The sequence below is a fragment of the Serinus canaria genome, chromosome 3 (genome assembly GCF_022539315.1).
Source record: "Serinus canaria isolate serCan28SL12 chromosome 3, serCan2020, whole genome shotgun sequence".
Taxonomy (NCBI): domain Eukaryota; kingdom Metazoa; phylum Chordata; class Aves; order Passeriformes; family Fringillidae; genus Serinus; species Serinus canaria.
Window position 1 is genome coordinate 12,466,181 of NC_066316.1, and position 15,309 is coordinate 12,481,489.

The following is a 15,309-nucleotide window of genomic DNA, read 5'->3' on the forward strand; positions in this document are numbered from 1 at the left end:
GAGGTGTCCTAGGTTAGAGGCTTATTTTAAATAACTACATAGCATTGGAAAGATCAGTCTGTGAATTCCTGAAATGACTGCATTCTGAGCCTGCTGATTTTTTTGTACAACAATCTGTGTATTATCATTTCACTCTTGTTGCATACTTTTCACAGTTTAAAGAAAAAATATCATGCTATTGAGATACTAGCTGGCTAATAAAAAGTGCTAATTGGAGTTCTAGAATATTTTTAACTATGCTGAGGTTCCTTGCTTTAAGGAATCAAACCACAAATTTATAAGCATGATAACTTAGCAGGTTATCATTTCACCATGGAAGAATTAGAAGCCTGTTTCAAAGTTTTATTAATTCAAGTCATAAAAAAGTTACAGCAACTTCAAATATGTACAAACTGCCATAAAAACGTTGTGTTCAATTACACAGGAGACAGTCTCATTACGACATGGCTACAAAATCATTCCTTTCCATAAAACTCCCACAAGGGTAAAATAACCATTTAGGCATGAATTCTCCAAAACCCTAGTAACAGCAATTGTCAACTCGTTTCATCATCATAAAAAAAATAAAATCAGGGAGCAATAGTTAAGTTTTACTTGAGTAAGATGGGGCATTTAACTCTCAACAAATAGTAAAAATAGTTGAATGGTTACCAGTCTTGGCTGTTAAGAGTTTTAACAATCATTAAGTGAGCACAATTGCCTCCTTTTCAGGAGGAAATTAAGAGTTAAGATTCATGCCTCCAATGTCTTTGTTGTCTTCTTGTTTGAATCTGGCTTGTCCTCAGTTGATTTAGTTAAGCATTCAGCCCTCGATGCATTTCGTTCATTTCCTTCACCTGGAGGGGAGGAGGCAGAGGAGAGATCAACATCTGTGCTATTTCTAAACTTCAAGAGTCATAGGGACTTAACAGCCCAGATTTTCATCAGCAAGTGGTTTTGATGCAACACTAATAGAACCAACCAGAGGGAAATAAAAAAAGAAAAAATAATAAAAAGGGAAAAAATAAATAAAAAGGGGGGAAAAAATCACTACTTAGGGCACATGCAGGAAGCAGACAATACTGCTTAGCTGCTACAACATTGTTTGGATTCCTCCACAAAGGGCTCCACACTTGGGTGAAGCACCATTTGCTATCCAATTGGGAAGCAGCTTCTCAATGGAACTGTGAGATCCATGCAAATACCTCAGAGTAAAGGTCTTGTCACAGAACAAGACTATCAGCACTTCCTGTGGATTGCACAGCCCTTTGCTATACATATGTAAAATAGAACTTGCAGGAAAACCGAACCCCACCCCCTCAGTCCTGGGAAAAGCAGATCACCAGCTGCCTTTGAAACTAGTGCAGAACTACACAGAGCTGAGAACTAGCTGCAGAATTTGAATACTTTCAGTCTCCTTGAACACATCTATGCACCCAAAGCAAGCTTTTAACCTACAGCAAACTTAAAAAGTTTCTGGATTTTGGTCAACCTCCTCCCCACACATACACCAGGAACAGAAATTAATTACCTCAGCTTTCACGTACTTCCCTTTCCTCCTTCTTGTCAGGACCTGTAACAGAAGGATGCAACATTTTTAAAGTTTTGATATAAAAGTAACTTTATCCGGTTTTGACTTTGGAAACACAAACTTGGAGCTGCCTGTTCCCTATCCTTCCAACGTGAGGTAGGTACAAACGAGGTTGTTTGTCACTTTTAACTACTTTAAACCAGGAAGCACTTAGTTCACCTCTGTGAATTGTTCCCAGTACTTGTTTTCCGGGTGACACCCTTCAGCTGTAACCTGAAACAGTGACAGTGTGCCCATCACCAGTTTCCCACCTCACAGGTCTGAAAGAGCAAGCCAATTTACAAAGGAAGACTTTCCATTACAATCCAAACACGTGTGCTGTTACTTCCCAAACTGTTACCAGCACTAGACTGCTTGGCAGCTTTGCTGGAACTTACCAGGACGACAATTGCAGCCACTATTGCCACTACTACCACAACAATGACAGCAATGAGGCCGGGAGTCAGGGACTTCATGGAAAACTCTGGTGCTATTTCATCAACGTAGTAGACCACTGTCTTCTCAAACTTCACCGGCTCGTTGTCAATGCTGACGTTTAGCCCAGCATTATTATGAAAGATGGACTGACCTTTCACCTAAAGCAGATGGGAAAAGACAGACTTGCTCATTCACATTTATCTCATCACAGGAATAATTCACCTGGCTTCAGCCAGCACACAGCCAAGACTCCCGAGTGCAGTGCAAGACACAAACCCAGCCTCTGGTAGACTTGACCCATGACACACTTACATCTTTCTCAAAGTAGTAGGCCACATCAGCTATATCCACATCTCCACTTGATTTGATTGAGGAATTTTGCTTCAAATCAATGGTAATGTAAGGGTTTTCATACTGAAAAAAAAATATAATGTGGTGTTAAGAAAGAGGTACTTTAAATACAGCTTTTGAATATTCACCTAAACATTATGATCCAGTTTGTGAACTTGTATCCTGGATGAAGTTTACGGTTCTTGAACTCAAGCCCAGCTATTTACAGTAGGATTCAAATTCCACTTCACTTTTAGCAAAGCAAAGAAGTTATTTACAGTCTAAGGAGAGCAGTGTCATTTCTCAGCTGTATCTGAACAGAAATGCTATTTGCTAACTGCTCACCATTTTGAGAGCTTCTACTAGAACTCATGCTGTATTCCACTAACCAAACAGGAGTTTTTGAAGTTACTCAGAACAAAATGAAGTTCTGATACTTTACTAAACTTTCTGTGCCCCTTACCAGAACATTGGTTATGTAGCGGCGATCCAGCTGGTAACGACTGGTAATGGTATCTCTGAAAAATCTGCAAGGACAGGAAAGCCATGGCTGTAAAACCACTATTTTTTCACATATATCATTTAACAAGTAGAGAAGACTGGTGTAATTGTTTTCTTCTGCAGTCTCCGTGGTGGGTGGATCTCAGCTAGCATCTAAACCCTCACTTAGTCTTTCACTCACTTCCCCCAGCAGGATCAGGAAAAGAATCAGAAGGGCAAAAGCAAAGGGAAAAAAACCAAACAACCCTCATCAGTTAAAATAAAGACAGTCTGGGAAGTGAAAGGGCTGGGTGGGGGAAATACAAAACCTCAAGTGATGTAAAGCAATCAGTCATCACTGACAGGTCAAAGTCCAGCCAACCTCTGAGCAGTGGCTACTTGGGAAAAACTTTCCCCCAGATTTATTGCTGAACATGGCATTATCCAATATAGGCTATCTGTTCAGTCGATTCAGGTCAGCCTATCCCCCTCCCAGCCTCTTGCCCATCCCAACCCTACTCACTGGGGCAGCAGAGAGTCAGTCTGAGAAGGCCTTAGCAGTATGTAAGTGCTGTTCAGCAGCAGCTAAAACACTGGTGAATTAATCAACACCATTTTGGTCACTGGTCTAAAACACAGCACCACACCAACTGCTACCAAGGAAATGAACTCTGCCCCAACCAAACCCAGTGCACTCTCTTCATACTAGAGTTCAACTAACCCTTAACAGTGAAGACGCATGTACTGTAAAATAAACACCTGTGTTAAGACAAAAGAGCTTTACCAGTTTGAAGAGTTCAGAAGAAGAGCTAGAGTGAAGCAGCTTTTGTTCTGGAAAGGAGGTGATCTAATAGCTACAAGTGGGGTTTTAACAAAATGAAAAAAAAAAAAAAAAAAAGAAAGAAAAAAGGCTTAACTCTCATTTTCCTCCTGCTGCTTCTACGTAGCCATTCAGCCATTTTTGTCAGTTTACTTCCTGAACAGTTTCATCCATTATCTTCCATTTCTTTTAGCATATTGAAGGGGGGGGGAAGAAACTAGCAATCAATTTTAAATGGAAGGGAATCTCTTTAGCAGTTAATTTGTTTCCAACACAAATTAAAGCAATTCTATGAAGAATCTACAGCTTGCTTCTAAAATGTCTTACAAGTGAGTTCACAGGTCTGTCAGTGCTTTTAACAACTGTTTAGAAATACACTAGGTATCTACTAGGACATGCATACACTACCATAACATATTACTATGATCACTTACTTCTCTAAAGATTCAGCGTTCAGAGGAGCATTTCTCTCAGCATGTTTCATTTCAATGATGATCCACCTGAAGTACAATGAATATTCTTGAAGTACATGCATATAAAACACAACAAAAATATCTAACCCGAGGCTAAAACACCAGAACAATGAGACAAAACCAGGGCACACAAAGTCTCTTCCAAACCCACTCAATATCTCCGTGCTTCTGAGGAAAAATCCCCAGCCAAGTAACCAAGTCTTGATTGCTCCATCTTCATTCATCCCCTGTGCATCATTCACACAAGGCAGAGCCTCACACAGGAATGTTTTCACGTCACAGCACACCCTGTCGAAAGACTTACATCGTTCTGACTAATTGGTTGCACTTCAAGTCTGCATCGTGTTTGTCAGTTCTCCTAACTCCAGCTGTATTCACACACCAACAGGTGGTTCCATTGCACTGCTTCGCCTTGAAAGCACCACTGTTTTCACATTCGGGATCGTAGAGACCATCGGTATCTTCAAATGCATCTTTCGGTTTCTCACGACGGCCCGACTTGGAGCCCATCACTTCTGCTTTCATCAGCAGGCATTTTGGAGTCACTAAAAATAACCAGAAAGCCGCGTTATGCCGCAGCAGAGCACGCATGTCCAAACCAGAGCTCTGAGACCGTACAAACACCAGGTTACATCAGCAGCGACCAGATTCGAAGCCATTACACGGAAGAGCAGATGTCTAATGTGTAGGTGGTGCATAAAATCAATACAACTGGGCTATGTCAGCCTCTCAAGGCAAAGGACAACAAGTCCAGCCTTAGGATTTACAGTTTCAATTTCTTACAGCTGAGCTTGAGCCCAGAGTGAAGTACTGTCACAAGGCTCTGTCCCCTCTAGATTTATAGGAAAAGTGAGGATATGCGCTTGTAAGGAAGCTAAACATTCATCTTCAAGAAATTCTTGTCACTGGAGAACAAATACTGAGGAGGAGACGTGAGCCTGCATCAGTAGGAGAGAAACCCTGAACGCTTCTCTTCCAACACCAGTTGACCTAGAAGACCAGCAAGAAGAACTCCTTCCTCGCCTCCATTGTTTGCTGGGAACCCAGTGGTCATTCCCACATATTCCCCGGCGCTCTGCGGGCTCGTTTCCGTATCACCCACCCGGCCGTGCCCTTTTACTCACGGGTGGAGCAGTCCACGGTGACTCCGGAGCCGATGGCTTGGCAGAGGCATCGGCCGTTGTTGTCCGTCCTGCAGTCGGTGACACGCTTGTTCTTCTCGCACACACACGCTGCAAGGGAAGCGCGGCCGTGAGCGGGCACCGCCACCTGACCGGAGGACAAAGCCGCCCCTGGCCGGCCGGGCGTGGCGTGCCCGCAGCCCCCGCGTCCCCTCGGCCGCCCGCCCGCCCTCCCTTCTTCCCTCCCTCCCTCGCTCCCTTCCCGAGAGCTGGGGCTCCCCTCGAGGCTCGGACAAAGGGGCGCTATCGGGGCCGGGGGCTGCTGCCCGCTAAGGGGGAATGGTGTCGCCGTTCGGCGGCACAGGGCACCCGGCGGAGCAGCCCTACGGAGAGCGGGGCCGGGAGGGAGTCCTGAGGCGGGGAGCTGGGTCAGAAGCGGGGCGCTCCGCGGACGGACGGACGGGTGCGGGCACTCACAGCTCCGGGCAGTGGCGGCAAGGCAGAGCAGCAGCAGCGCAGCCCCGCAGAGCGGCTTCATGGCTGGGGCGGGCGGCGGAGAGGCCGGGGAAGGTGCTCGGGGACGCGGACAGAGCGGGAGCGGTGCGTGCGCGGCAGCGGCGGCGGAGCGCTGTGAGCCGCCCGACAGGTTCCGCAGGTGCTGCTGGCTGCGCCGCGCCCTCCCGGCTCCGGTTACACCTGGGACGCGCGGGGGGAGCGGCGGCGGCGGCAGCGGCTCCTCCCCCGGGCCCGGCGGGCGCGCTCTTAAACCACCGCCGCCCCCTCCTCCCGCCGCACCTGGGCGAAACTGGATGGGGCAGGGCGGGACCCGCTCCTGGCCTCAGCAGCGCCTCTCCTGCGGATGGGATGGGGGAGCGGCGCTGCGAGGGACGGCCCGAGGCGCGGCCGTGCTCGCTTCTTACCCGGGCTGTGAAACCGCCCCGCCTGGGCGGAGGGGCCGTGGCGGGCCGGGGCCCTGGCGGGGAGCCGGGAGACAGCGGCCCCCACCGCCGAGGGGAAAGTGTTACTCATCGCCGGGAGCTCCCGAGCGTGTTTGCCCTGTGACACACGGGTAGGGGAGCGGAGCCCGCGTCCCTCCCGGCTCGGGGCTTCCCGCGCCCGCCGCTGACCTTCAGAGCCCCGGGGCGGTCGCCAGGTCTCTGCCCTGGCCTGGTGGCCCCGGGATCTTCCCTCGGGACAGGCGGGGGGTGTTTCCACTCCCCCCTCGGCGAGCTGAGAGCAAGCCGGGAATACTCGCACTTTATACTGAGCTTTGTTCATATCCGGGGGGCCATGTGAAATATTCCGTGCTTGACATAAATTCTGATAATTCCTCAGTAAATTAAAAAACAAAGCATTTATCTATATAAAATAAACACTTTCGTAAGGCTCTTCACTGGTCATGCGTTTAGTTTTTATTTTCGGTTTTGGTTCCTTTTGGGAATACATACTAGATGCCTCTACCTCAGGGTTGCTCTGAAGATTCGCTCCTGGTACTGCCGTAAACTCATTTCCTCGCTCGGGAAAGGGCAGTCCTGAGTGCTTTGTCTCTGAGCAGCGCAGCTTTGTGGGAACCTACAAAATGGGAGGTAGTGCCAGAGTCCTGCCAGGTTGCTGAGGAGGAAGCACGGGAAAGCTGGCTGCAGGCCTTAAGATGGCTTTCCAAAGTTAAAGCAATGTCAAAATGGAAGACAAAAGATGGGTATGGTACACTGGAAATGCTTTGTGAGCCTTGAGTTTATTTATTCAGTTAAAAGATATGCATAGATCTCTCTAAAAGATACATTAGCACCCTAGAAAAACAAGTTATTTTAGAACAGGATAAAACCAGAATGACATCCTGCCCAAAGACTTGAAGCTTCCTCCTACCAGTTCACTGTACAACAAAAATATGTTTCTGCTTTTGTATGTGCAGAGTCAGTGAAACTTTTTTGAAAACTCTGTGTGACTGAAGTGAAACTGTCGGCGAGCTATCTTAGTGCTTCTGTCTCTGTGAGCAGCTGTGTTTGTGTTGTACCTGGTTTTGTGTGTTGTTTTCATCTCCAGTGCCCTGCTGCTGTCTCAGATGGGTCCAAGTTAAAGGAGTGCTCTTTGGATTTGCTCCTGGTACAGCCCAAATCAGAGTTTTGCAGCATTTGTCTTGATTCTTTTTGTGGTTTTGTGTGGTGTCTGATTGATAAGTAAATTCTTCTGATACACTTGTCAAAGACTCAAAAGGAAAGCTTGGCCTAGCAATATGAAAACTTGGCAAGACTAAAGTCTCAGATATGGACTTCTTGTATGGCTTTCATCAAGTGATGGCATTTTCCAGAAAGACGAGGAGGATCAATAAGCTCAGAAATGCCTGCCTTACTATTAACCTCTTATTCCATGTTAAAGTACTGTTTTTGTCAAGATGAGAAGAGCTGTCTTCTCATTATGGAATTGTCAAGCTGACCTACGTAAGTCTTGATAAAAAGGACCAATAAACTTTATGATAGGCTTTTGCCTTTATTTTCTTTAATTGTTTTTTTAATACGTAAACGTTGAAGAATGGAACAGGCTGGGTACAGTTAGTCCTCTTTCTTCTCCTGATCCTTGTTCTGTGCCTAATTTTACAAATTCAAGCAGTTTTGAAATCTTGGAGTGACTATGACTGAAAGTTGCCCTGCTTCTTTCTACAAGCACCTTCAAATACCACATAGGCATTTTTTAAATCAGAAAATAGCAGCAACCTTTAGAATCTAGGGGCTGAATGGTCTTGGGGTATTTGTGTGGACTAGAGCCTCTCACAGTGTGTTTTGGCTCTGTTATGTAGCCAAATGTGAGTTAGCACCTGTAGAAAGCACTTTGACAACTCTGCTACAAACACAGGGGCAACTTTTTGTAGTATATCACTTAATTTGGCTCCAGTTTGCAGGGGCTAATAAGGACCTTTCTACCTGTGGTCTTGCCAGATTTCCAGATGTGAAGAAATGATTGTTTAAATGTTGCTCAGTATTTTTGAAGGAGATTTGGTCTACATTTTGAAGGAGAGTCACTCACCAGCAAGGCAGTAGAAATGAGGGACCATTCACAGCGAGTTCATCTTACCCTCTTTCCAGGTTATTTTGAGGGCTGCTTCTCAATAGAACCAAAGCCACTGGAGCAGACATGAGGCCAAACAGGTACAAGGGCCTGAGTGTTGAAGTTTATTACACCTTGGTGTCTGAGGGGGTTGGGAGGCAGTGTCATTTTTGTACCTTTTGTGGTGCTTGAACCTCTTTGTGCTGAAATACTTGACCTTATTCGATGGCTATTCTATATTAACTTTCCTCAGCACACAGCTCTAAAGGTAAGGCCTTGCATACTGGTTATAAACAGGATAATTTTATCAACTGTTGGAGATACCTCCTCTTATCAAATAGCTGACTGCTGATTAGGCAGTGCAGTGTAGGCTCATTGTGGTTTACTCTTACTAAAGCATAATTACAGCTCAGACAAATTATAATTTAAATGCTACGAGCACATTACTGGCTCTACTGTATAGCAAAAAGAAAAAATGTTTTGGTCACAAAACTCTACATGCACAAAGTATGTAAGCCCACATTAGGGAAGCTCATGTGATCTGTATTTTTCTACTTTTGCTCTTTAATTTACATAGGATCCCGATCTGTTTGGAGAATGAAGTATTAGTTCACTAAAATACTCAAGAGGCATTGACTCCAGGGAGAGATTTTCTATTGACTTGAGTGATTTTTGAAGCAGATCCAAGGAAATAAATCCAGCTTTTTCTGAAGCCAGTAAGAATTAGTGTGATACTGGGCTATGAGGTGAAGTCATTTCCAGGTCTTCACTAGAAATTAGGTAAGTGGGCTTTGTGAAACTCCCCAGGCACAGAAAAGGACAGAATCTCCTTTCAGAGAAAGTCGAAAGGATGTGTGAGTCAGTCCTGAAGCATCAGGAAACATGCAAGGTGGGGCTGTGACATGCACTGTGATCAGCAGATCGCAGAGATGAGTGGCCAGAGCTGATCAATGCCACTGGGGTGTTTGGCAATCTCGGTCTGAGATTCTTCAGAGGCTGCAAACCTGATTGGTTTTGGGTGTACCCTCCCAAAGATAACCAGAGTCTCATCCCTATAAAATCCCTATAAAAGGGCCATGTGTGACACCAAATTGGGAAGCACAGTCTTGTTAGTCTTTTTTCTAACAAAATTAATGGCTTTTGAAAATTCATGACTTTTAACTGGTTAAGGCTGGCAAAGGTAGAAACAACCAGAAACACGGATGCTCAAATGTCCAACAGGTATTTTGGACAGCAGACATTGCTACATATGTCATTATATTACAGACTTGCTTAGGAACTTTCTATTAGGACAGCTTCAGAATGTTTGCATTCAACTTTTTTTTGGTCAGAATTCATCAGCCTTGAAAGAACTGTAGGAAGAGGACAATATTGAGAAATTCTGTGCAGTACCTTGTCCATTGTGTGTTTCTGAAGATTTCATGTTGTCACAAATTGACACATGCTGCTGCTCAAAGGACTATAATAAAACTGGTGCTTCTACTGCTATTTTATTTTTCCTGCCCGTTTGAAAATCACTAGTAAACAGGTAAGCCTTGTTACACCGATTTGAATAATGAGAACATTTGGAGTCCTGGAGAACTTAAATGTCTTGTCCACATGGAGGTGGTCATGTATAGAGCCAAGAAAAAAAAAAAAAAAAAAAAAAGAGCAGTCAGGCCTTTCTGTTAGACTGTTTACTTCCAAACACTGTAAAAAACCAAAAAAACCCACAAAACCCCACAAACAAACAAACAAAAGAACAGGAAAAAAGAAGCTATTTCACATGTTTGGGTCTTTTTGGTCTGTTTCTAGATCATGACTTTTTTTTAAATAATAACATAGTGTTTGTGCATTTTGACAAGATTGTCATGCACGCTGAAGATGGAAATTAGTTGAGAGGCAGTGGCAGCCCTGACAAAGCTGTCCTCAGCTTCAGAAACCCACAGCTTGGGTCTCTACCAGGCTGGAGACCTTTGAAAGTAAGAGTAGCTACTAAGAGGTACAGGGCTATTGGTTTAGAGGTTCACAAAACTAGACAGGGTGTAGCCACAGGAGAGAAATGCTCATGCAATTAATGTATGTTCTATTTGTGTCTTTGAGGATTATAGAAACCAACCTGTCTGATATGTTGTGGCATCCTCACCTCTCTGCCAGGGCTTAGTCTTAACAGCAGAGGGTGGGGCCAGTAACAGGTTTGTCACCCTCATCTTTAAGTGCCTGAAAATGCATTTCCATGGCTCTAATACTGACAGCATTTTTAGAACATCTTTTGTCAGCATTCGAAACTGCTTAAAATAAACAGCATTAGAGGTAAAACCTGTGATAATTCCTCATCCAGACTACTGCACAGCAGCGAGGCAAACCTTCTAATTTATACTGTTCCCAGTCCCTCAAGTTTGTAGTGTTTGGAAAGGGCTCAGGGGAAAACACGAGATCACAAGCTGTAGTAAAAAAAGCTCTCTTTACATTAAAATTATTTCATTTTTGGCATCTAAGACCCCTTATTTTTTCCCCTCTTTCACCTATTCTCTGTGAAAGAAGATACAGATGAAACTTTGTCAAAACACTGGTTGAAAACTGAGAAGGTCCCAAGCAGTTTTTACCATGCTTTGCTGGGTGACAACATCTGTGGGCTGTAGGCAGAACTGAAGCAGATATTTACACAGACAGTTGTCCTGTCCCTCAGGGTGTTGTTATCAGAAGGCACATTGGGTACTGCTGTCCTAAAACCTGCTTGCCACTGAATTTGCTTGTGCAGGTTGCCATGGGGCTAGTGAGGGCATGGACTTGGAGTTTGTCAGGTAACCCCCAGTAAGAGCCCACAGACAGGGCTGTACCTGGCAGCCAGCAGAAGCCATGTATTCCTCAATGAAAACAGGGTCACAGCATGCACACAGCAGGCAGTTTCCAGGGAGCAGTTAACGTGCTGTAAATCCCCACCCACTCTTGCCTCACTCTAATTTGTGTGCATAGTCATACCCCAAGCAAAGGTGAATAAATACACCCATGAGCTGGGCAGAAAATCTCATCCCACAAGCACCAACACAATGGAGAGCAGAGAGTGAGGTTCAAAGAGCTGGGCATGCCATTAGTGTTTTACTTTTTTCGTCCTTCGCTGAAATAAATTGCTTTTGTGTTGTGACTACTTTCACAGTTTGTGAGTTTCCCTTATTTTTTCCAGTTAGCAAAAGCTGTTACCAAAGTTCATCTGTTTCTCTGTGCACTTTAATTTACAGCCCTTGTACTAGTCATTTTATTGCTTCAAGCTCGGAGTGAGAGAACTTTTACAACCTGTGATTACTGAACTTGGTGAAACAAGAAAGCTTTTTGACCTGTTGTGGAGTAATTATAGACCCTATTGCTTCTTGGGAGGGGCATTCAATGTTTAACAAACGGTGGCAGTTCTATTTAACTGTGTGGAGCCTGGACCATCGGATGGGAGTTAAAAAAAGCAAATCCTGGACTTTTTCCAGGTCACATTTTAACTTGTCTGGTTTTAGTCTCTAAAGGGCTGTCCTTGAAGTTCTGCCTTCCCACTACTGAACTTGATGCTGCTCCTTTCCTAGCAGTGCAAGAGCACGGGAGCCAAATTATTTGCCTATGAAAACAATTTCCTCTTGCTTCAAAAACTACAGCTACACTACTTTTCATTAATCCTTTCATGGGGTGAGTCTCTTGAATGCCGTGCCATGCAAATACGGCTCTTGACAACAGAAAAATTGTCCTGTCTTAATCACCACTATTGTTTCATATTATAGGGGCTGTGGTCATGGACAAAGATTCAATTGGGTTCAACAGTATAAAACCAGAGAATAAATAGATGCTGTGTTTGAAAGAGTTTTTGACCTATGTGACCCCTAAACTCTGAAACTGGAAAACAAGATGACAAAGATTAGATGAAATTCACACATTTTGCCCAATTATAGAATCATAAGCCATCTAGCTAAATGTTTGAAGTTTCCCACCTATTCTTTAGCCACTGAAACAGCTATTATTTAGGAAACCTGCCTTCAGGAAAAGGATTAGGATGTTATTTTGAAAGCACCAATGTTTTTCTACTTTTGATGTCCATAGATAATAACATAAGATATATTTCCTGGATAATAGGTTCCTTGGATGTTTTGGAGTTTAGTGTATTAATGTGTACCTAAACATTACATCAGTGAGGCAAAGCATTTATGTTATTTTCCAGATGGAATGAAACACTTTTCAGCTAACGCCATTTTAGAAAAAAGATTTCTTAAGTTTAATTCTTGAAACTTTCTCTGTCCAGCTACATTTTCAACTGGGAGATTTTCAAAGTCTGGTGTTTGTTAGTTGTTTCTGAGAGACAAGGGGAGTAAAGGAAGAGGTGGAAAGTTCCCATTTTGCAGTGTGAATGTAGGTAATCCAGCCCCTCTGTGCATGCACATGGGCAGTGCCCTGGGCACAGCTGCACGCATCTGCTCCTTGCCCCTGCACCTGCCTCCATGTGCTCCTTGCCCCTGCACCTGCCTCCATGTGCTCCTTGCTTCTGCACTTGTCTCCATGAGCTTCTTGCTCCTGCACCTGCCTCTCAGGAAGCTGCTGCTCTTGGCTTCTGGAACAAAAGGCTCCAGGGCCATGGAGGTAGAGAGGAGTCCTGTTTGTTAAGGCTCTTTGCACAATTCAGCATGAAGAAATGGCATGGGTAACAAAAATAGCCATGGTTATTAAATACTTGCAAATCCAAAATGCAATCTTCAGTGGTTAAAAAAGACTTAGAATACAGTGGATGATGTCAGAAGGTTCAGAAACACTTAAAGGAAAACCCTGAAGGTCATCTCCTTTCCCTTTAGTGTAAAATATGCACTAGTTTTGAGTTACTGATGTTGAGAGGTATCAGTCACCTTTTGTGACATGATGGTGAACACCTAATGTACTCTATATCATCCATTTAGTTTTACAGAGAAATTAGAACTCTTCAGATAAGACTACTTTGTTTCACTTACAACCAGCACACAGGTGCCAATCCTTAAAAATAAATCTTAAAGGCTCCCCCGTCTGCTTGGAATTAGCTAAGTCCATACAGGATGTATGAGTCTATTTACAGTAGGAATGAACAAGTTCAAACTTATGTCCCTGGAGATTTATGGAGATTTGTTGCTGCAGAGTGCTTGGCTGTTTTGAAGTATGCAGGAGCAGCATGTTTAAACGTGCACTGTGTTTGCTGGCAGCCTCCACTTTCCTTTACCACTTGCTCTGTTAGCCTAGTCACTACTCTCCTTGTTCACTGCATAACTTCCAAATCATTTTTTCCTTAGAGCTGCTCCTGAATTTCTCAGTACCTGAGAATAACTACAGCTGTTTTGGGACTTAAATATTAGAAAACTCTGCTGTATGCTCAGATTTTCCTTTCAAGTAAACAAAGCTAGAAACAATTTTCCTGCCCATTCATCCATCAGTGGCATACACTTAAGTGGCACTGAACCATCTTTAATTTTAATCATATTGTAACTTTGTCACTTTTTTAACTGCAAGGCACCTTTCCAGTATCCTTGCTTACTTGCTCCAGTAGCAAACTGGCAAACTGTGTGCAGTCTGTTATGCTTAGTCCTAGTCCAGGCTCCTTGATGCCCTAATAATTTGTTTCTCACAACTCATCTAAATCCTTTCTCTCTCTTCCCACATATAAAACAGGTTTCTGGTGACAGAAGTGAGTTCAGGTGGCTCATCTGTTCCTCTTTACTTTAATCCTGTGACTAGCTACACCCTTTACTCTGAAAGAATTAACCTCATGCCTAAAGTTTGCTTTTTTAGATGTGTGTTTCAGTTTCACAATGGGTCTTTAGGAATGGAGCTCTCAATCCATGAGCATTTCCTTTAGAATGTATTTGACTGAGAGGCCAGGCATGTACCCCCAGCAGAATCAGCAGTCATCTCTACCAGGAAGAGATATTTTTTTTCCTATTTCACACTCTGCAGGAAGTAGGAAAAGTCCCTAACTGAAAAATACATGTTTTATTGGGAATAATGATCTGTATTTACAAGAATCAATGGTGGTTCTTCATGATTTTGTTTGAAAAGAAATACCAGGTGTTTTACCTGTATTATCTTTCTTAGGCAAAAAAAAAGAAAAAAAGTTCACTGGAAAGGATATCAGAGGCCAAAGGCATCTCAAAAATATTGAAATCTGAAAAAAAAGTATTTATATCCTAAATATAATTTATAAAAATACTATCCCTGTGTTTTAACTCAGTGATGCTTCCTAATCTATCTGTAAACAACTCACTCACTGAAAAAACTTTAAGTCCTTTTTTCATTTAACAGAATCAAACTGCTCTGCAGCTGCCTTTTTGGACCAAATTCTGGATAGCTATATAACTATATATCTCATAATGGAGTTTCAGTGTATATATTGAGTTATTTTTTGGTTTTTTTCCAAAAATAAGACTTTGTAAGAATCCCATGTCTTTCAAGCCCAGATCTTAGTAATTTTATTCATAGAAATATTATATAAAATAATAGAATATATATACATATTTTAATGAAATATTTATAAATTTATATTTTAGACAAAAATATATTATATAAAAATTTTAATAGAATAAAAATTATATATATTAAAGATGTAATTTCAAACTGTGATTACATATAGAGATGTAGAGTGGCTAAACTGATCTAATGACACCCACAGGAAGGGTTAGGAAAGAGGTACAGCATGAAACTCCGCTGGACAAACGCTGCATTGTCTCGGTTCAAATCGCTGGTGGTGAAACAGCGCTCCCTGATGTCCAATAAGCGACTTGGAAGTCCAAAAGCTCCATCCTGTGGGAGCCCAGGAAATTCCTCTGGCTGCCCTAGAGAACTCGATCCTCTGTCCAGGGGGCTTGGAGACCTAGGCACAGAGCCCAAGACCCCTGTGCCTTTGATTTAGCCCTTAGAAAAAATGATTACCAACCTTTATATGAAGGATTACAATTCTCGAAAGTTTAATAGAATGATAGTGAATTTATCACAGGGTGAAAACCAGATTTTTTGGGGTTTTCAGAATGGGGGCTCAGGGAGCAAGATGGAGGAATCTGTGCATGTCCTGCATTTCTCCTTCTTCTTCTT

At 43.3% G+C, this 15,309-nt stretch overlaps 1 protein-coding gene across 1 annotated transcript; it reads right to left on the reverse strand.

Moving 5' to 3' along the window:
• Positions 1 to 328: 328 nt before the first annotated feature.
• On the reverse strand, positions 329 to 5,858 carry EPCAM (epithelial cell adhesion molecule). Its single transcript, XM_030236362.2, has 9 exons — positions 5,689 to 5,858; positions 5,215 to 5,322; positions 4,395 to 4,635; positions 4,052 to 4,117; positions 2,781 to 2,844; positions 2,300 to 2,401; positions 1,948 to 2,145; positions 1,511 to 1,552; positions 329 to 836 (listed from the first exon to the last, which is right to left on the reverse strand). Exons 1-9 carry the CDS (start codon positions 5,747 to 5,749, stop codon positions 795 to 797), a joined length of 924 nt encoding a protein of 307 aa, XP_030092222.2. The 5' UTR covers positions 5,750 to 5,858; the 3' UTR covers positions 329 to 794.
• Positions 5,859 to 15,309: the final 9,451 nt, after the last annotated feature.

Coding starts and splice junctions, on each gene's coding strand:
- EPCAM (XM_030236362.2), bottom strand. CDS start 5,749: ATGAAGCCGCTCTGCGGGGCTGCGCTGCTGCTGCTCTGCCTTGCCGCC. Junction 5,323..5,688: donor TGCCGCCACTGCCCGGAGCT/GTGAGTGCCCGC, acceptor CTTCCCTTGCAG/CGTGTGTGTGCGAGAAGAAC. Junction 4,118..4,394: donor AACCAATTAGTCAGAACGAT/GTAAGTCTTTCG, acceptor ATTGTACTTCAG/GTGGATCATCATTGAAATGA.